Source organism: Camelus bactrianus, chromosome 30 (assembly GCF_048773025.1).
Source record: "Camelus bactrianus isolate YW-2024 breed Bactrian camel chromosome 30, ASM4877302v1, whole genome shotgun sequence".
NCBI classification, from domain to species: domain Eukaryota; kingdom Metazoa; phylum Chordata; class Mammalia; order Artiodactyla; family Camelidae; genus Camelus; species Camelus bactrianus.
In genome coordinates this window covers 9,075,402-9,093,561 of record NC_133568.1, presented here as the reverse complement: position 1 = coordinate 9,093,561, position 18,160 = coordinate 9,075,402, and the positions used below count along the sequence as shown (strand labels likewise).

The window sequence follows — 18,160 nt, the reverse complement described above, 5'->3', positions numbered from 1 at the left end:
CTGCTGGGCACTTGAAACGTGGTTAGTCCCAACTGAAACATGCCCTAAATGTAAAATGTACACCGATTGCAAAGATTTCATATGAAAAAAACCCATAAAATATCACAATAACTTTTATATTGATTCATATTGAAATGATAATATTTTGGCTATGTTGGGTGAAATAGGAAATGTTACTAAATTTTATTTTATCTGTTTCTTCTCACATTTTGAATGTGGCGACTAGAAAATTTTAAGGTATGTGTGTGCCTCATATTATGTTTCTGTTAGACAGCACTGCTGCAGAATAACCAGTTACAAGGTCTTCTGAAAGGCTCGGAGATTGGGAAGCAGAACAGACATGGGACGTTTAGCAAAGGCAGAAAGAGAGAGAGGGACAAAAAATCCAGAGAGGGAGGGAGGGAGGGAGGGCTGACCAGTGGCCACAGAATGGGAGAGCAGCTCTACAAGTCATATATCTTACAGTGGACTTGCATATACATAAAACAGAATATATAAAACAAATCGTATAACTCAATAATTGTAAAGTGGACTAAGGATTTGAAAAGACATTTCACCAAAGAAAGCATGCCATCGGCCAATAAGTACGTGAAAAGATGCTCGGTATCATTAGTCATTATGCAAATGCAAATCAAAAAGACAAGACACCACTTTTCATCCACTAGGGTGACTATAATCAGAAAGACAGACAACAAGTGTTGATGAGGATGTGGAGAAATTGAAACCTTCATCCGTCGCTAGCAGGAATGTAAAATGGTGCAGCCACTTTGGAAAACAGTTTAGTAGATCCCCAAATGATTAAATACAGAGTTTTCATAATGATTCCACTCTTAGGTATAAAAAGAGACGAATCTATAGAAACAGAAAATAGATGAGTGTTTACTTAGTGCCGGGGATGGGGATTTGGGGGTGATGGCTGATGGATATCAGGTTTCTCTTTGGGGTGAAGAAAAATGTTCTAAAATTGATTGTGGTGGTGGTTGTACAACCATAAAAAATATAGCTAAAATTATTCAATTGTACACGTTAAATGGGTGAATTGTATGGTATGTGAACTTTTTACCAATAAAGCTATGAAAAAAAAAAGAAACGAGGTTATAGCAAACAAGTCATGAGATCGTGATAAGACGGAGGTGGGGGGTGGTGATTCACTGGTCACCACTGGAGATTGCTAGGGCAGCAACTCATGAATCTAAAAATCAAAGAGAAGGAATCCTACTTTTCTGCTATAAACTATATTTCAGGGTAGCCAAACGACCCTATTGGATGGGGGAAAGTTCTGTGGTAGAGAGTAACTCCAGCTGTCAATCAGAAGGAATGACAGAATCACACCCCTAGAGAAATATGTGATTTAGGCAAAGTCATCAATGGATGCTAAACCTATGGATGGGAGCTGTGCACTGGAGGAGCCTGACACACCAAAAGGGGGCAGCAGGGCGTTACGTACTTCTGCATGCGACGCAGTGTGATGCTCACGGCACCCCCTATGAAGTATGTTTGCTAAAACACTATACTGATCCTGAATCTAATCAATCTAACTTCTAAGTCTAGAGTAAGCACATATGTATTTACCATTTGACATGAGCTGCAGTTCCTTCAGAAAAGCCTTTCTCCATTTCATTTCTTAATTTTGATTGTTTACTAGCTTTTTTTTCCTTCTCTGAACTATTTTATTTGAGGTTTACCCAAAACTGATCACCTTAGGGAAACTGCGGCAACACAATGGCTTCCTCAGCGAAGACCTAGCTATTCCCGGGGGGGGGGGGTCCCCTCTGTCCCTCGTCGCCACAGCCCTTCCCAGACCCATGCACCAAGCCTTCCGCTTTGCACACACCCTCCTCAGCTGACTCTCCCGGTCCCCTGGCACAGAAGTAACGTGGTTATGCTCAGCTCTGTTTCAAACAGGGGAAGGAATGGAGATTCCTTCTCTAAAGGATTTCACGGCCACATTTAAATGATGGTTCTTTGTTTGGATTCAACTTTCGCCTTGTGTGTAAACACCTCTATCTTCAAAGTGTAAAATGCTGATCACGTTAGCACATTAGAAAAGCCTTCTAAACTTGAGAAGCGGTGGAGCCAGGCTGAAATTATGAATACAGTTAAAATAATAGATTACACACGGAGATCCTATCTCTTTTGAGGGACTTCTTTTTGGGGGGACCTAGAGGACCAGCAAGCATGGACAAAAGAATGTCTCTTTTCATCTTTGAACGTGGAAACAGAAATGGACAGGACAGGGGATGGGGGAAAGGTGTCAGGAGTCCCAGCTCCGTCAGTGTGCTGTTGACTTTGTGTGGATTGACCTCTTCTGACCTTGGTCCCCCTCTGCGAATGGTTTCCTTATCTGTCTCCTGTCTCACCTGCAGCTCGAAAGAAATGATGTATGCGAAAATATTCTTGGAACTACAAAGGGATTATAATTATTTTTTAAAATATTCTCTCCGAGTAGATACTGTTTTTCTCTAGTCAACATCTCTTATTTCCCAGTCCTACTTCTAGAATTGTTCCTACACCACTCTGGGATACAGTCTGAATAAAAGACTCTAAGAGTAGATTGTATTTTCAATTAGAAATCAGTTAGCTTCCTATTTACTGTGCAACATTACAGGTTTTTCCTCCTAACTTAAAAATAAAAGTTTAATTTTAACACTGTTAAAATCCATATTATTTCTGGAATAGTCTTTAAGTCCTGGAGATTTTAGCATTTTGTAGTTCTCTGCCAAAGTCCTGCTTAAACATAGTAAATCATTTGGCTTTCAGCTCAGAATGTCCGTTTTAAATGTTGTCAGTGGCAACCCTGGCCTATGTAGCTTCTTTCTAGGCAGATCCTTTCGCAGTACAGAGAGCAAGGACTGAGGACTGGACCAAGGCTGAAAGCCAACGAGGAGACTTTGCCCAAAGTGGTCAACACGGTACCTCCATCTGTACTCAGAGGCTCCCGGAAATGTATTCCAAACGTACTCCCTAGATCTCTTACCACGGTAGGTTGGAGGCTGCTAAGACAAACACGAGATCTTCAGAGCGAGCTAGCCCATCCATCTGCACCAGCAACTCCGTCTTCATCCGCAGGCTCCCTTCATGCTCTCCCCTAGAGGAAGACGAGGAGGTGAGGTTCTCCCGAGAGGCAGGGTCTTTGCTTCCGTGACAAGAGTGACACCCACAGCAAGGACTCAGTGACTGCAGCCTGGGTCTACCTCCTGACAATCAGCCCCTTCCCCGCCACCTTCTCGGGAGCTACTCGTAGCAGGGTTGGAGAAAATAAGAAACTGGTACTATTTTCAAACAGAGAGTAAAAGAAAGGAAGTAAATGAATATAATGAAGATATTATATAAAAGAGCACCAAAGATTGGCAGTGAACCAGAAAATAACTGAAGGGGAGACAGTGGTGCTGGTGGGTTAAAGGCAGCCCAGGTGTGTCTACCTGCAGTATTATTTACCCTTTTTAAAAAAATGACTTAATTGAAAATAATCCTTTTTATTTATATAGCAGGCACGAAAGTATTTTACACACACTATTTCTTTTAGCCCAATTTATGGATATAAACTACTCCAGAAGACAGATGAATAAATACCACACAGAATCTGTTTCATTCTCTTCTAAGAGGCAAGAAAATGATGCAGAAACTATGCTTCCCTCACACAGCAGATTAGAAGCGGTTTTCTGTGCAAATACACCCTCCAATTTCCCCACTGCCACCACTGCCACCACTGTCTGTGACCCTCCCGCCAAGGAACAGCTCCCTACACCACCGGACCCGCACAGCAGAAACTAGCTCTAAACACTGGCCACCTCCAGCAGGCCCTCCTTCCTCTACACTCGTGTAGACTGAGTTAAAAGGACCAAAAATGCCTTTCTAGCACAACACAGTATTCAAATTCTCATCTCTCCATGTATACAGTAGCAGCCCAAGGTTTTGGGTCTTTTAAGAAACGGTACCCGTTACTATCTAAGAGAGAAGCCCGTCTCACAGTATAGTTACATATTTATTTAGCATTTACAGTAATTATTATTCTTTTAACATAATATGACCCCGAAAGTCTTCAGAGCACCTGCTCCTATGCTCTGATCCTTTGAAGACTCTAGTTTTAGTGTGAAACTTCCGGACAAGGAAACTGACACACGCCTGGATAGCAGATGAAGAGTTTCCAAATTAGCTCAATCAGGGCTGTGGAGAACCCCGGGGACGGAGACGGACAGAGGGCATCTAAGAGCGAGTGTCACCACCGTAAGTTAAAGCGGGCCAGGTGCGCGGGGCTTTGCAGAGGGAGTGACCACCACGGCAGTGCGGCGGGCGACCAGCCTGGCCCCCGGGCAGCTGCCTGCTCCCACCAGGCCCGGTCTGGAGGGGCAGAGCGCCCAGCCTGGGGCTGACTAGCACCCGTTAAGCCACAGAAACTGTCGCGTTTCAATCACCAACATGAATCCCATGCATCCTGGGTGCATTTCAGTGGTTGTTTTCCCTGCTGGGAGAATGATCTTTAATAAGTAAAATTTCATAAACGGCACTGTAGTTATACTTCCAATGAGATAATTATTTGCTTTTTATTACTATGACTTCTGCCTTGATGACAGGCGTTTAGAGGCCATCAATACATGCAGCTGTGTTGAGATTACCCAGAGGTCTGTTTTTTCAAGCCAGGGACACCAGGTTTAGTAAAAAGGTTCAAAGAACACCCCTGAGGAAGACAGAAAGGCACTCTTAAAATACACACGCGCACAGAGAAACTTACTAGTCTGCGGCATGTTCTCTCCTGCTGGGGACATGAGCGGACACTTAATCTTTAGAGGTAACACATGTGACATATTTAAAATCGAGCAGGCTGAGCCACAACCTGGTGTCACAGAGAAGTGGTGACTTCCCTGGCCTCACACACCCTGTCGAGAACTGCCTCCCGGGACTTGGCCCTTGGCAGCCCCGTCCCCCGCAGGCAGCCCCTCTGGCTCCAGAGGAGGCATTCACGGGCAGCTGTTTTGAGCCGCCAGGACCGTTCCGGCAGCCGGGAGCGTGGGGCTGGGTGATCTTCAGGCCTGCAAACCACTCTGTGGGGAAGGGGGGAGGGGGCAGGACATTTCCTCCTGTTATAAAAACTACTTAAATCAGCTATTCAGTTAACAGGATCTAATTTAAAGACCTTTCCGTGTGTCTGCAGAAAATTTGTGGGCTTATTAATAGGCTCATTCTGCTGGTAAATGTCGATGGGCTTCCGACCATCAAACACACTTACAAGAGGGGAGAAGTGATGACCAAAAAAAACCCTGTCTGTTACCCAGGAGCCGTGCCTCTCTGACTCATCACCGACTCCAGCTCGTCCAGGAAGATGGTGGAGGGTGCGTGATAGCGGGCAAGTTCAAATAACACCTGGTGGGGGAGAAAAGCAACCACATGTTCAAATTCACCTACTTAAAGTCCTCAGATGCTCCCAGAGATTAAAAGCTTACGATGGCTGCCATATTAAGCATTTATGCTGCACTCTGTTATTTCATAACAACTTTATAATCATTATGATTATTTCTCCCTAGCACCACCCCATGGGGTTGGATGGTCCAATTATTCCCATTTATCACTTGATAAAATTAGAGCCAGAGAGAATAAGGGGTTGGCTCAAGGTTACTAATCATAAATGGGAGAGCTTCAGATAAAACTCAGTTCCTGAGCTTCCAATTGGTTAGTTAACCCCTGACACGCCCTGCTAATGACATGTTCTATATGGACACAAAAGCACATGTAAAATCACTTAATGATTTTTTTTCCCTTTAACACTTAGGAACAACAAGAGGGTTATTCTCAGAAAGAAGAATGGCAGGAAGAGGGTGCAGTTTCGGTCATGGGTAGCGAGGCCGAAGAATTTTGCCCTTTTCTGCTCCCCAAATTACTCCACGGGGTCCCCAGCACTGCTGCTTGGTAGGCATAAGTACCTGAAGGCAATTCCCAATTGAGTAAAATGTTCCATCCCAGAATAAAACATTATAGACTGAACAAGAATAGGAAAGCAACCAGCAAAAGAACAGACATATAAAAACAAAATAAAGAGCTCTAAAGGGAGATGCGGTGGTGATGAAAAGAGTATAAAAAACATACCTTTTTTTTTTTTTAACATTGAAACTGATCTCTTGAGCACCATATACAATTCTTCACCGGTTGATCAGCAAAAGCATTAGAGATTTAGAAAAGAACAGGTGTCCTTTGATAGGCATAGGCGACCTACTCTCCACATCACTTAGCACTAGCAAAGCGTCACAGAGTGAGTAAGAGGGGAGGGGCTCACGAAAGGCCAGACTGTGGTTTTCACGGTAGGAGCAGGTCGTCCCTTCCAGGCCCGCCTGCGGGAAACACCTCGCCTTCCCCCCTGCTTATGTGTGTGGTGCCTCTGTGCTGAGGCCCAAGTGTTTTCCTTTCACAGAGTCCTGTTTCATTTGGCCAAGACAACTGGCTCAGCCTAAGCAGCTCAAGAGAACAGTGTCAGTGCTGGGACACTCATCACCAATGCCTTTTTTTTTTTTTTTTTTTTTTTGGAGTAAAGGTAGATTTATTTAGAGGGATACATCGAAAGGCAAGAGAGAGGCCACAAGGTGTGAGGGTTGGGTGCTCAGATTGGAGTAAAAGTAGGTACACACTCCGTAGACACAGTGCAGGCTGTCTCCAAAGATGGGGAGAGAGGGGGCGGCAGCCTCACCAATGCCTTTTTGACACAACAGAGATCACCTCATTAGAAGCAGGTAGCTTGTCTTCCCATCACAAAAAAGAAAAGCTCAAAAAATATATATAAAAAATTTATTTAAAAAATATATATACACAAAAAGAATATACCTGTTATTAAGAATAATTACAACAGCAGCAATCTATCCAATGAAAAATGGGAGTATTAGAATTCTTTTAGAATGATACACATTTTTAAGGAGCTCCCTAAGGTGCAGAGAGACCAGGAGACTCTCTGAGACCAAACATCCTGCTGGAAGGAGACCCACACCTGGAGCCCACGACCCCATATTGAAGACACTGCTCTTCCCACGGCCCGAGAATGTAAGTGGGTAAGTGGTAAGTGCTCTGGAAGCATTAGTCTAAAATTTTCGAAAGTACTTAGAGGAAGTTAAATCATACAACTGGGGGTTGGAGGGGGAGTGCTGAAAGACGTAAGCACCAACAGGTGTGTGCATTTGCTAAAGACACCACTCAACTATTCAACAGCATCAACTCCTAAGAGGCACAAACATTAGGGACGAGGGAGAGACATAACCGAAGGGTTCCCTATAAATAACCCTTTAATTGCAATAGAAAGAGAAGCAAATGGTAGGAAAGCTTCTCTGATTTAGGGGAAGGTCTTGAAGGGCTTTACCTGAAAGCTTCACAATAAGAATCTTGACAGCATGACCAAGGTTTTCCATCTAAGGCTCTTTCTAAGGGCTCAGAAAATAGAGTAATTTCTGAAAGGATAAATAATAAGATCCTTCAAGGTTAGCAGAAGTTAGCTGTTCTCCCTTTGAATTATTTTTTAATGTCCAAAGTAAAACTGTATTTCACAGAAAAAAAGAAATACGAGTATCTTCTAAATCTATAAAAAGATGCTCAAATTCATTCACAATTAAAGAAATGCATATGTGAGCACTGAAATATTACTTTCACTATCAGACTGGCACAGATTTTAGAATTTGGGTACCACCTGGTGTTGGCCAGGGTGCAAGGAAGCAAACACACACACCATTGATGGGAGTGTAAGCTGGTACAACTCTGTTGGCAGGGAACTTGGCAATCAGTGGTTTTCTTTCCTTCTGACCCAGCAACTCTACTTCAAAGAAACTAACTGCCCTACACTACACTTATATGCAAAGACCCTTCAGCGTAGTTTTGTTCATAATAGCAAGAGACTGGAAACAACCTAAATGTCCATTAAGAAACGACTGGTTAATCACGTTTTGGTATACTCATGCAATGAAACGCCACACAGACATAAAAGACATGTTCTGTCTATCCACAATAGTGTGGAACAACATTCAAGTTATGTTGTTAAGTGCAAACAGCCCACAAGGTCTTGAATCAATGCCCTGGAAGGCTACACCAGCAACTGCAATAATTTCCTCTGGGGAGAAGGCTCAGGGCTCTATATACCATTTCGTTCTGTAAGAAAGATTACTTTTTAAATATATGGTAAGGGAAAGAAAGAAACTGGGGGCAGAATCATTTCCTAGACTTAGAAGTCTAACAAAAGAATACTGAAGCAGAGGAAAACTTTATATAAAATGCTGGCACAGAATGAAGCATTCTAGTTAAAAGACTTCCCTGGCTATTCAACATTAAACAAGAAAATCCATTTAGTTTAAATCTTTGTTAAGAATAGGCATAAAACATCTAAATTTCTTCTTCTGCCTAGGAAAGTCCTGTCCAGGGGACATAAGGAATTCTTTCTCTGGGCACCTTGCATAGTTCTAAACACCATTTTTCATAATAGGAGATGAATCTAAACAGATTCTGGGGAACTCTTGTAAGTTTTGTTGTTTCTCAGCACACAGAAAAGGAATGTTAAAAAAAAAAAAGTCTTCAGGCAGATAAGAATTCTAGTTAGTTGGATTTAAGCTAACTGAAATCTAGCTAACCAGAATCACGTGGAGCAGCTAAGTGTAAACTCCATCTGGCCCTGAGTCAGACTCAAGAACAATGAAATAAAAGATGTCAGCACAGATTTCCACAAATTACAATCTGCTAGGGGTGATAAGAATTTAGAAAAACTTAAATATTTGAAGTAACTTGGGAACAATATCAAAGTAATAAATAATAGACTGTTTTAGGTAAATTAATCCTTTAAAAATATTTCATTATCACTTCCAAATAAGCCATAACATTTTGAAAATGAGTCTATCCAAGGCAGTGTAATTTAAGCAGAATTTTAGAGTAATTTCTTCTCAGAAGATGTATCAGATTTAGATTCTCTTAGTATTGATGACTTATCAGTCACCCTACAGAGCGCGAGAGTTTAACAGGTTTCTGAGAAGGATCCACATTACACTGAGGCATAAATCAAAAACAGGTGTCTCATAAGGCGACTGGAAGATAGAGTTAAATTTATAATATACAATGTACTATATACTATGAAGGAGATATTGCAAAGATGGAAATAGTCTCTGAAGGGAAGAAAAATCCCTGCAGGCTATGGGCACCGTGGAGGAAAGCTGCTCAGAGCATCTGAAAGAATAACGAAGTTTTAAGTTTCTTGATCCTTCCTTGGAGTAGCTGGTATAGGGACTAGCACACCCTCTCAATAAATGTTAACTGAGTAAGGGGCGGAGAGCTTCGCTCAGCGGTAGAGCGCATGCTCAGCATGCATGAGGTCCTGGGTTCAATCCCCAGCAGCTCCATTAAACACAAATAAGTAAATAAACCTAATTACCTCCCCCCAACACACAAAAATAATAACTAAGATAAAAAAGAACAATCCTATTCAGCTTTGCTTTAATAGGAAAAAATGCATAAAAAAGAAAATACATTAAAAAAATTAACTGAATATACTGCACATGCTTAATAACAATAAATGCTTCTTGAACGAAGGAAAAATAGGCCACTTCAGGAACAATCTTTTCCAGCTTGCATTCTTAAGTTGCATCAATCAAAAAAGAGCTGTTGGTCAAATTCCCAAAGGGAGGGAGATCATGTTTGCTGATGGGGGCACGACTGATACCCGCATAGAGCAGTCAGTCCACCTCCCGGTCTCTGGTAATTAAGATCTAGGATGTCGAACATGTAAGTCACTTAAAAACAGATACGACGTAACATCATTTTGTACCACTGTTTTCGGCCGGCACTTATTTGAAAAAACCCAAATCAAGCACCCTTACCCGGACAAGTTTTTCCGAATCCCCTCTCCATTTGCTGACGATGGTAGAGGCAGAGATATTGAAGAAGGTTGTTTTGCACTCTGTCGCCACAGCTTTGGCCAGTAAAGTCTTTCCGGTACCTAGAGACACAGGTGGATAAAAGACGAGTCACCCTCAAACTCCATTCCTCTGCTTACAGACAGAAGTCAGTCGCACAAGCCAAGAACGAGGTGCTTCCTCAGCGGTCACTGAAGTGAGGACAGATGGGGCAGCTCATCCTCTGCACGCACGCTTAATTCCACGGCCAGAACAGAAAGCTTCGTTTACCTGGAGGTCCGTAGAGCAGCAGTCCTTTCCAGGGGGAAAGAATTCCTGTAAACAGCTGTGGGTACTATGGGAACAAGGAACAACGATGAGGTTTGGCACCTGTACGGCAGCCAGCCCGCCCTTAGCCCACCCCGGCCAGCTAGGAAAACCAGAGAAGCGCTGCATGCCTCTGGGTTGGGCCCTCCTTTGTTGAAGGCTGGCTTTCTCTCGATCTCTATGTATACATCTTATTTATCCCAATTTTACCTTCACATTTGATGGGATGCATGGCTTTTTTTTTTGTGGCATTTCTTTTTGTGTGGGGGAGGTAATTAGGTTTATTTATTTATTTTTAATGGAGGTACTGGGGATTGAACCCAGGGCTTCTCTACCACTGAGCTATACCCTCCCCCCTTTTCGTAGCATTTTAAAAGAGCATTTTAAGGAGAAGAAAGGCTTATGTAGGTACTTTTCCTTTTCATCATTTCTTGCATGCATATCATTTTTCCCAGAGTTCTATATGCAGAGCACTGGGCAATCTTTTGAATGATGTGAAGCAGGGATGCTCTTTAAGATGCACACTAGAACCAACAAATAAATAAAGGTGCATGTGAATGAAGCTCAAAGCTCTGGTGAAGCCTGATTTGGAAGCTTGAGACCATCCAGTGCAGAATATATTATGAGACACTGACTCCAAACAGGACACGCATGGAACTTCAGTGAGTCTCTCCCATTAGTTCAAATTCAGACAATCTGGAGGGAAGGTAGAGTTGGTAGAGAAGGAGGGAGAAGGGAAAATAACAGTAAAATTATAACTAGATGTTTTTAGCTTCTTGCTAAAGTCAAATTCTCGACATCATATGGTACTTACAATACTACGGAGATAACACATCCAGAGAGATTCAGTGAGATGGTCTAGCCTTTCTAGAAGACTTGCACAATAGAGTCACTTGGAGGAAACAGGGAATACACTGGTGCTCATTCTGCACCCCAGTATATTTCTCATCCCCATGTCGGGACACAGGAAGTAAGAAAGGAAAGAACAATCCAAATGTATTGATCAGAATAACTCATTAGAATAGAAGCAACCAGAAGTCCGGGGCTGCAAGGGCTCAGAGGTGAGCATAAATAGATTATTCAAGAAAATCAGTTTGTAACCCTGACTGCGGGAGATGACCAAAAATGGCCACAACTGTTTGCTGCTCCTTCCACCAAGAGGCAGAGTATATTTCTCCACCACCTGAATCCGGACTTGGCCTTGTGAATTTGGCCCATGGGACCTTAGTGAATGTAAGAAGAGACTTGAAAATCAAGACTAGCAAATACGAGGAGTAGAAGAGGAGACGAGCTGGCCCCGCCGAGCCCAGCCCAAAGTGCCTACCCCTAGAACTGCAAATGAACACGTGACTGTTGTTCTGTTGCACTCACTGTGGGGCAAAAGCTGTGTGGTACACTGACCTTCCCATCATCACTGCTGTAAAGCAAACATGGAGAGTCTCATTTTTCTAGTTTTCTTCCTGTTTAGTGAGCCGCACTGCACAAAGCTTTATTAAGAATGAGCAATGAGAGCAACACAATGGCTCTCCTGACTGATGCCCTGGAAGGGGCTGTCTCGTCTGTACAGCCAGCCCACAGCAAAGCCCCAGATGATAGGGGTGTTGGGTGCGGGGGGAGACCCATGCAAACAAAGTGAGATGCTCCCTCCTACGGGGTTATTTCTATATAAGTGTATTTTCAGGGAGGCTGTCTGATTTGAACCTATAGTAACTGACAAATCATATATACTAGAGTCTTAGATCTTAAATTACCACTTAGAGCAGACACCTGCCTTCAGCCAATACATAACATGGTGTCAAATTGCCTAGAATGGACTGGGCCTTGGTGCTCCGGTGTGGACAAAGCGTTGTGATACAGGCAAAAAGTTAACTTGTGGACAGAAAACCATCCTTGTCCTCCTCTTCCTGGTGGGTGTGTGACCTACAGCTTGTCCAATGGAGAATGAACAGAAATAGCTCCCCAGAGGCTTCCCATCCTTACCCTGATGGGATACACAACGGCTTCTTTGACTAACTGCTTGGCTGCATCCAGCCCAATAATGTCATTCCACTTGATGTTCGGATTATGGAGATAAATGTCCTGCAATGCAGATTTCATCATTTTGTTAAAACTAATGTTCTCCTGCACAGCTGTAATAAACACAGGAACAGCAGAATACTGGACTTACAATAGGACACAGAGTGCTTGTGATAAAAACTTTTCATAGCAAATATATGTGTATATACATATAGTACATATGTGTATATATATTTGGAGTTAGTTCAGTAAAGGGATGCCATGAAAATATTCAGTGATTTTCCCTGAAGAAGATATTGCTGATATAATATGGCACTTTTAGGGTGAAAAAAAAAACCATCTCCTAACGACAGACTAGACCTGTCTTCAGTCAATAGCAAATCATGCTGATTTACGACCCTAATCAAACAAGCTGCAGAAGGTGCCTTCAAATTACATTAGCTTTGACTTCAAAACATGGTTCCTAGCTGCTGCCCGGCCTCTCTCTTGCTCCTTGATCTCGAAAACACTTTCTTAATTTGTTGCATAAAAGAGATAATGCTCCTCTGAAACCAATTTCTCTTTTTCCCCAGTGATCGCTCCCTACTTCCATCAGGCGTGATTGCTTCAACAAAATCCAAGGACGCCAACAACCAAGCAAAAGTACAGTTTCCCCCTCGCAGAGCAGAGCCTTGCAGCAACCACCGAGGGTAATCAATTACGGTAGCTTTTACTGATAAGTAATTTACAGTTGCCAAACTTCAATTTCAGAAGATGCTCAGAAGAGCCACTCAGGGGCCTTTTTCAGTAGGAGCTATTTCGGGCAAACTGAATATCTAGAATGTTACAGCAAAAAAAAAAAAAAAAAAGAAAAAGAAAAAACTCGCCCTTTTAAAGTCATTCTGAGTGACTACAGAACAATCTGGAAAATACTTTTATGTTAATTTAATTTTTAAATAAGTGATACAATCACCTGGTTCAAAAATATAAAAACATATTTTTTAAATCCTGGTGAGCTGTTAGGCTCCCACTCCTGTTCCCTCAACCTCCCGGTTCCCTCCACCAGGGGAGACACTTTTTATTAGAGAAACTATTTATGCAGGTGATTTTGGTGGTGCAGAATATATATGATCCATTCCTGGGTGAGACGACAGAGAAAGGGCTCAGTCTTCCAAAATCTTGGGAGAAGCACCCTGTCTTTAAAGGACAGACCTGCATGCCGGCCCACTCAACACTCATTACCTCACTTTCTTAGGGAAAGCTTGGCACACAATGGGGATTCAGCCACCTTGGAGTTCAAGGTCTCAGTATTTCTTGCTCTCTCCTAGAGTTGACATTGAGTTCCACATGGGAGTGTTCAATTTCCCAATAGCAAGTTCCTCCTTATATTGATCAAAAGTCATCAGTCAGAACTCAGTAGGGCTGCCTCTCAAGGTGGTGAGCTCCCCGTCACTGTCAGCATTCAAGCAGAGGCTGGCTGGCCGCTTCCCATGGTGCTCTAGAAAGGATTCCAGATGGAAGCATTTCCGGCCACTTCCACTCTACAAGTTCATCATCACTAGTCATGCTATCCTTTTGCAAACACAGTAACAAGACTATTGACTTGGGATTATAAAAAATATTTTTCTCTGCTCTCTTATGTACCCCAGTTACCAGCCTGGCTCAATCCCTCATCCTTGCTCCCTGGTGATAACTTCAGAGCTGGTCTCCCTGTCTCAATTTCTTTGACATCCTTCGACACTGTCATTAGAACAAGCTATCTAAAAGGCACATTTGATTATCCCATTCTCCTGATGGATGCCTTTCAAAGGTTCCCCGTCCCCTACAGCCTGATGCAGCCTGGGCCCAGTTCACAGCGCCCGCACTCAGGAATCCTGGGCTCTCCCTCCCGCCCCATCACCCACCACCCCTTGCGTCCCTCTTGGCTCATTAGAAACACTGCATGAGCTGTGCAATGTCACACACAGGTGTGTACCTCTGCCCAGACTGCCTCCCCTGCCCTCTTCTAGTCTTTTTCACATGGCTATTTCCTGTGTATCGTCTTTGCTAATGCCCTCCCCACTCTTTGGCACAACAAGAACCATCCTTTACACTCTCCAAGTGCACCTTTCTGGTGGGACAAGAAACTCTTGCGGGCAAGGACTGTGTTGGTTGGCTCACCTTTGTGCTTCCAGCCGCCAGCACATGCCTGACACATCAGAGGCATGCAGGGGACAACTGCTGGGCTGCACAGAGAACCAGGGAACCCTTCGTGACCTCAGAGCAGCTCTGCAGTTTTTCTGCATCATTTTAAACATCTGTCTGAGCCTGCCTAGGTTTCAGTCCTTCATTAAATAGGAGATCGCTGGAAATTAGAGAAATCTCCTGTAACTCAGGAATCTACTCTCTTCCCAAGGAACCTGCCCAGAGTCACACAGAGGAATATCTAGACATCAAATCCAGGTCAACCTATTCCAGAGCCTCTGTCATTAACCATTAGACTTCACTGCCTTTAGGTTCTGGGGGCAGCTTGAAAAATCAGGAGTCTGGATGGTAAGAGCTTTCCTGCTAATCTGTTTTCTCATGGAAACTTCCAACTATGAAATCAGACTCCCAACATCCCTACTTCTAGGCTTTGACTATTTCAACAAGACGCAGACGGGCTCTTTCCTTCTCTAAGAGGCTTTCTTTCCTTAACTCTTGGCTCAGCTCTAAAACCTTTCACCTGTCCCTTCCACTCTATGTCTTTTTCTCTTTGGGTTTTCTTGGCCTCTGTAGTGAGATGGTGGGCTTTTTGTATTGTAATTTTATGATTCTATAATTTATTTATCATGCATTATTGTGCCTCTAAACAATATGAGTGCCTTTGCAAGTGGGGGCACTTTATAAATAAATGATCATATTTATTGTTATTAATAAAAGAAGCAGCCCACAATGCTCCAGGAGCCCCAGTCCGCCTCCGTAAATTTGTGAATCGAATATCAGATCTTACCCGGCTCACCACGGCTGCCAATTCTCGCATCTCACTGTTCATGCCAATAAATGCACTCAGAGGCTTCAGTAGCCGTTCCTGACGGTGGGAATAGAAAGCCTCGCATTACAATATGGCTCCATCACTTAGGAAGAAAAACAGGGCATGGATCTCTGTGACACAAACCCTGGCAGGTTGCTATGACCTTTGACTTGATCTCAAGGTTTCTCGGGACTCAAGATTCTATTCCTAAAGTTCGTCTGGATTTTGGCAGTTTGCAAGGGGAATGTCACACGCCACTTACTGAGGGGTCTGGGTTGCAGTTGAAGCTGTTCAAGCCGAGTTCGTTGGTGGCTCCTTTGATGGCATCTGTGAGCAGCCCTCGGAAGTCAATGATTTGGCCCTGAAAGGGAGTAAGGGTTATTTACACCATTAAAACAGGAGACGATCCTTAATGGCTCGGCTTCCTTAAAGCAAGACACATGCATGGACCTCGGGAAGAAGGGCGAACTTGAAGGGAACTTAACTCTGTGCTAATAATGAACAAGACGATTTCCTCAAGCCAGGGCACTCTAGGAAAGAAATACAATTGTAAATAAATTCTTCAGAATGACGTGGGTCTGAATAAAAACCCCCCAGCATTTTTCAGCCCCTGACACACCATCTGTTCCCCATACTGTCTCGTCCTTTACAACGTTTCACACGGGAAGAACTCACTGGCAGAAGAAGGATGACAGTTCCTATTTACTGATTATACCGTACACCCACCACCCACTAGAGTGCCTGGCACAAAGCAGACGTGCGAGGGACCTCGTGAGGATTATTTCCAATTCTTCAGACACTTCTGCTCATCGGGAGTGCCATCCTAGTTTCAAAGATGTGAAGGTTAGGCCAGAGAAGTTAAGTGACCTGCCCAGGGCCACACAGCTAACAAGTGAATTAAGACCAGGATTGAAACCCAGATATCTGTCTCCCATACCCATACTCCGTCCGATGCCACCTGTCTCCCCTAGAGGCAGAAGGAACAAGCAAGGATGTGTGTAAAAAATAACAATAGCAGAAGCCAACATTTATTGAGTGTTTATTATGCTCTGGGCGTGCCCCACTGTACTAATGCTCTCTGTTCATTATGACACTGAACGTGGGCACCATGGTTATTTCCATTTCACAAGTGAGAGAAGTGAGGCTTGGAGAGACTGAACAACTCACCCAAGGTTCACAGCCAGGAAGGCCTGACCCGGGGGTTTGAACCTGGCCAGCCTGACTCCAAAGCATGTGCCTTTAAGAACAATACAGCTACTAAATTTTCAGGGGGACTTGAGAATCATGAAGCCAGGGGCTCCGAGATGGCGACTAGAGACCCATCCTGGAGATGGGCCCCTGATCAGACACCCTCATTCAGCTTTTGAAACATTAGGGAGAAAACTCTGCCACATTGTACCCTGAGGACATTTCTGCTGCAAAGAGGATTTATAGCCAGACTCTTTCAAAGGTTAAGTGCTGGGTTAAACAGCCCCTTCCTTGACCTGATCAGGAAGATCCATTCACATCAGTGTGAGATGTTCATGCCAGCAACTGATGCCCCAACACGGCTGGGCACACACGTGACCAGCAAAACAGGACAAAAGTAGGTGACGGCGAGCAGGGAAGGACTTCTCCATGGGAGGTGCTGATTCAACTGTGCCACCTCCAGTGATCACCCCCGAGAGGAGCCAGCTCAGGCCAATGAAGCGGCTCCCTTTGACCTCCAGGGAGACACTCCCAGTGCCCTTAACACGAGAGTTCAGTTTGCCTGAGGCTTGCTGGCCAGAGCTAAGTCAGCAGTCCCGTGTGATGGAAGAGAGACGGATGACTTACAGAAATCCAACCATTGAACTTACAATCAAGAGACACACACTGGTGTCGATGTTGCTTTTTATCTCCACATGACATGTTTTTACCCACCTTTGTCCTACAACCACCCAATATGGGTCTTTTCTGTTTGAGAGACTCTTATTTACGAAATTAGGAAATGAGATTCATTAGGAAAGGGGGAGAAATAACTATTGAAGGTACGATGTATGTTCAGCTGAGGTTTCATGGTTCACATTAAATTACATTCAAGGCTGGAGCCAAGTCTCCAAGGAGGATGGCACACCACTGATCCATTACCACTCTCAGGGCAGGAGAGAAAGAGTATGAGGTCACAGCTCCTTAAATAATGCAGAACAGGTTATCATTGTCATCACAGGATTTTTAAGCCAAAAGGAGCATTAGAAGCCATCTCTCCCCAGCCAAACCCTGCAATTTACAAATGGGACACTGAGCCCCTTAGAGATGCGGCCATTCATTCAAAAACAACAACAAAAAAAACTCCATCTATCCAGAAGCAAGATCCAGACTAGCCCCAGGGTTCTCATCCTCAGCCAGCACTCTTCCCAGTTCACCTCGCAACTAACCTTTGATCATCACATATTAATTTTCCCGTGTGTCAAAAATAACATTTAAAAATGTTCGTTTTCGAAAAGAAAAAGGAATTTCCCCATTCAGTGTAAGGCTCACGAGTTCCACTTACTTTTTGCGGGCGCGCGTTTTCTTCTCTGCTGGCTTTGCTGAGTCCTGATACGCTTAAGCCAAAGTCAGCACTTCCCACGTAAGTGTGATTGACAAGCTGCTGAAGAAAGAGGAAGACGGTGAGAAGTCAGCTGTGGCCAGCAACTCAGAGATGCTGGTTGTAGCTGCCCGTCCCATCTTCCCAGATTGTTCTGTAAACAGGGAACCCCATGTGTGGTTCCATCACTTCTGGGCAGATCCAACAAGATGAATAAACTGCCGGTGCCACTGAGAGGAACCGCCCTAGGAAGCCACGGGCTCCGAGCAGAACAGCCAGTGGAGGAAACTGTTGGGCCTCAACCCTTTGCCACTCACTGGCTTGTCTGTTCTCCTGCGGTCAGGGTGGCTGAGTTTGGAGACACAGCAGAGTCAACAGTCAACCAGCCTCCCGTGCGATTCAGCCTCCCTGCCCGCTTCCCCTCCCTTCCACCCGAGTCGGTCTGCAACACTCAGA

The 18,160-nt window shown here is 43.9% G+C and overlaps 1 protein-coding gene across 6 annotated transcripts in view; it reads right to left on the bottom strand.

The window, feature by feature from the left end:
* Positions 1-18,160, bottom strand: part of KATNAL2 (katanin catalytic subunit A1 like 2) — a 67,835-nt gene that overhangs the window by 12,019 nt on the left and 37,656 nt on the right. For 5 of the 6 annotated variants that reach the window (XM_010961400.3, XM_045521395.2, XM_045521397.2 and 2 more), the window contains 8 exons: positions 17,669-17,767; positions 15,419-15,517; positions 15,136-15,213; positions 12,150-12,248; positions 10,134-10,197; positions 9,828-9,946; positions 5,270-5,361; positions 2,978-3,088 (listed from right to left, as the gene is read on the bottom strand). In XM_010961400.3, coding sequence (XP_010959702.2) covers positions 2,978-3,088; positions 5,270-5,361; positions 9,828-9,946; positions 10,134-10,197; positions 12,150-12,248; positions 15,136-15,213; positions 15,419-15,517; positions 17,669-17,767 — 761 coding nt within the window. The remainder of the gene's footprint in view (positions 1-2,977; positions 3,089-5,269; positions 5,362-9,827; positions 9,947-10,133; positions 10,198-12,149; positions 12,249-15,135; positions 15,214-15,418; positions 15,518-17,668; positions 17,768-18,160) is intronic. The other variant, XM_045521396.2, reaches the window with a different exon arrangement.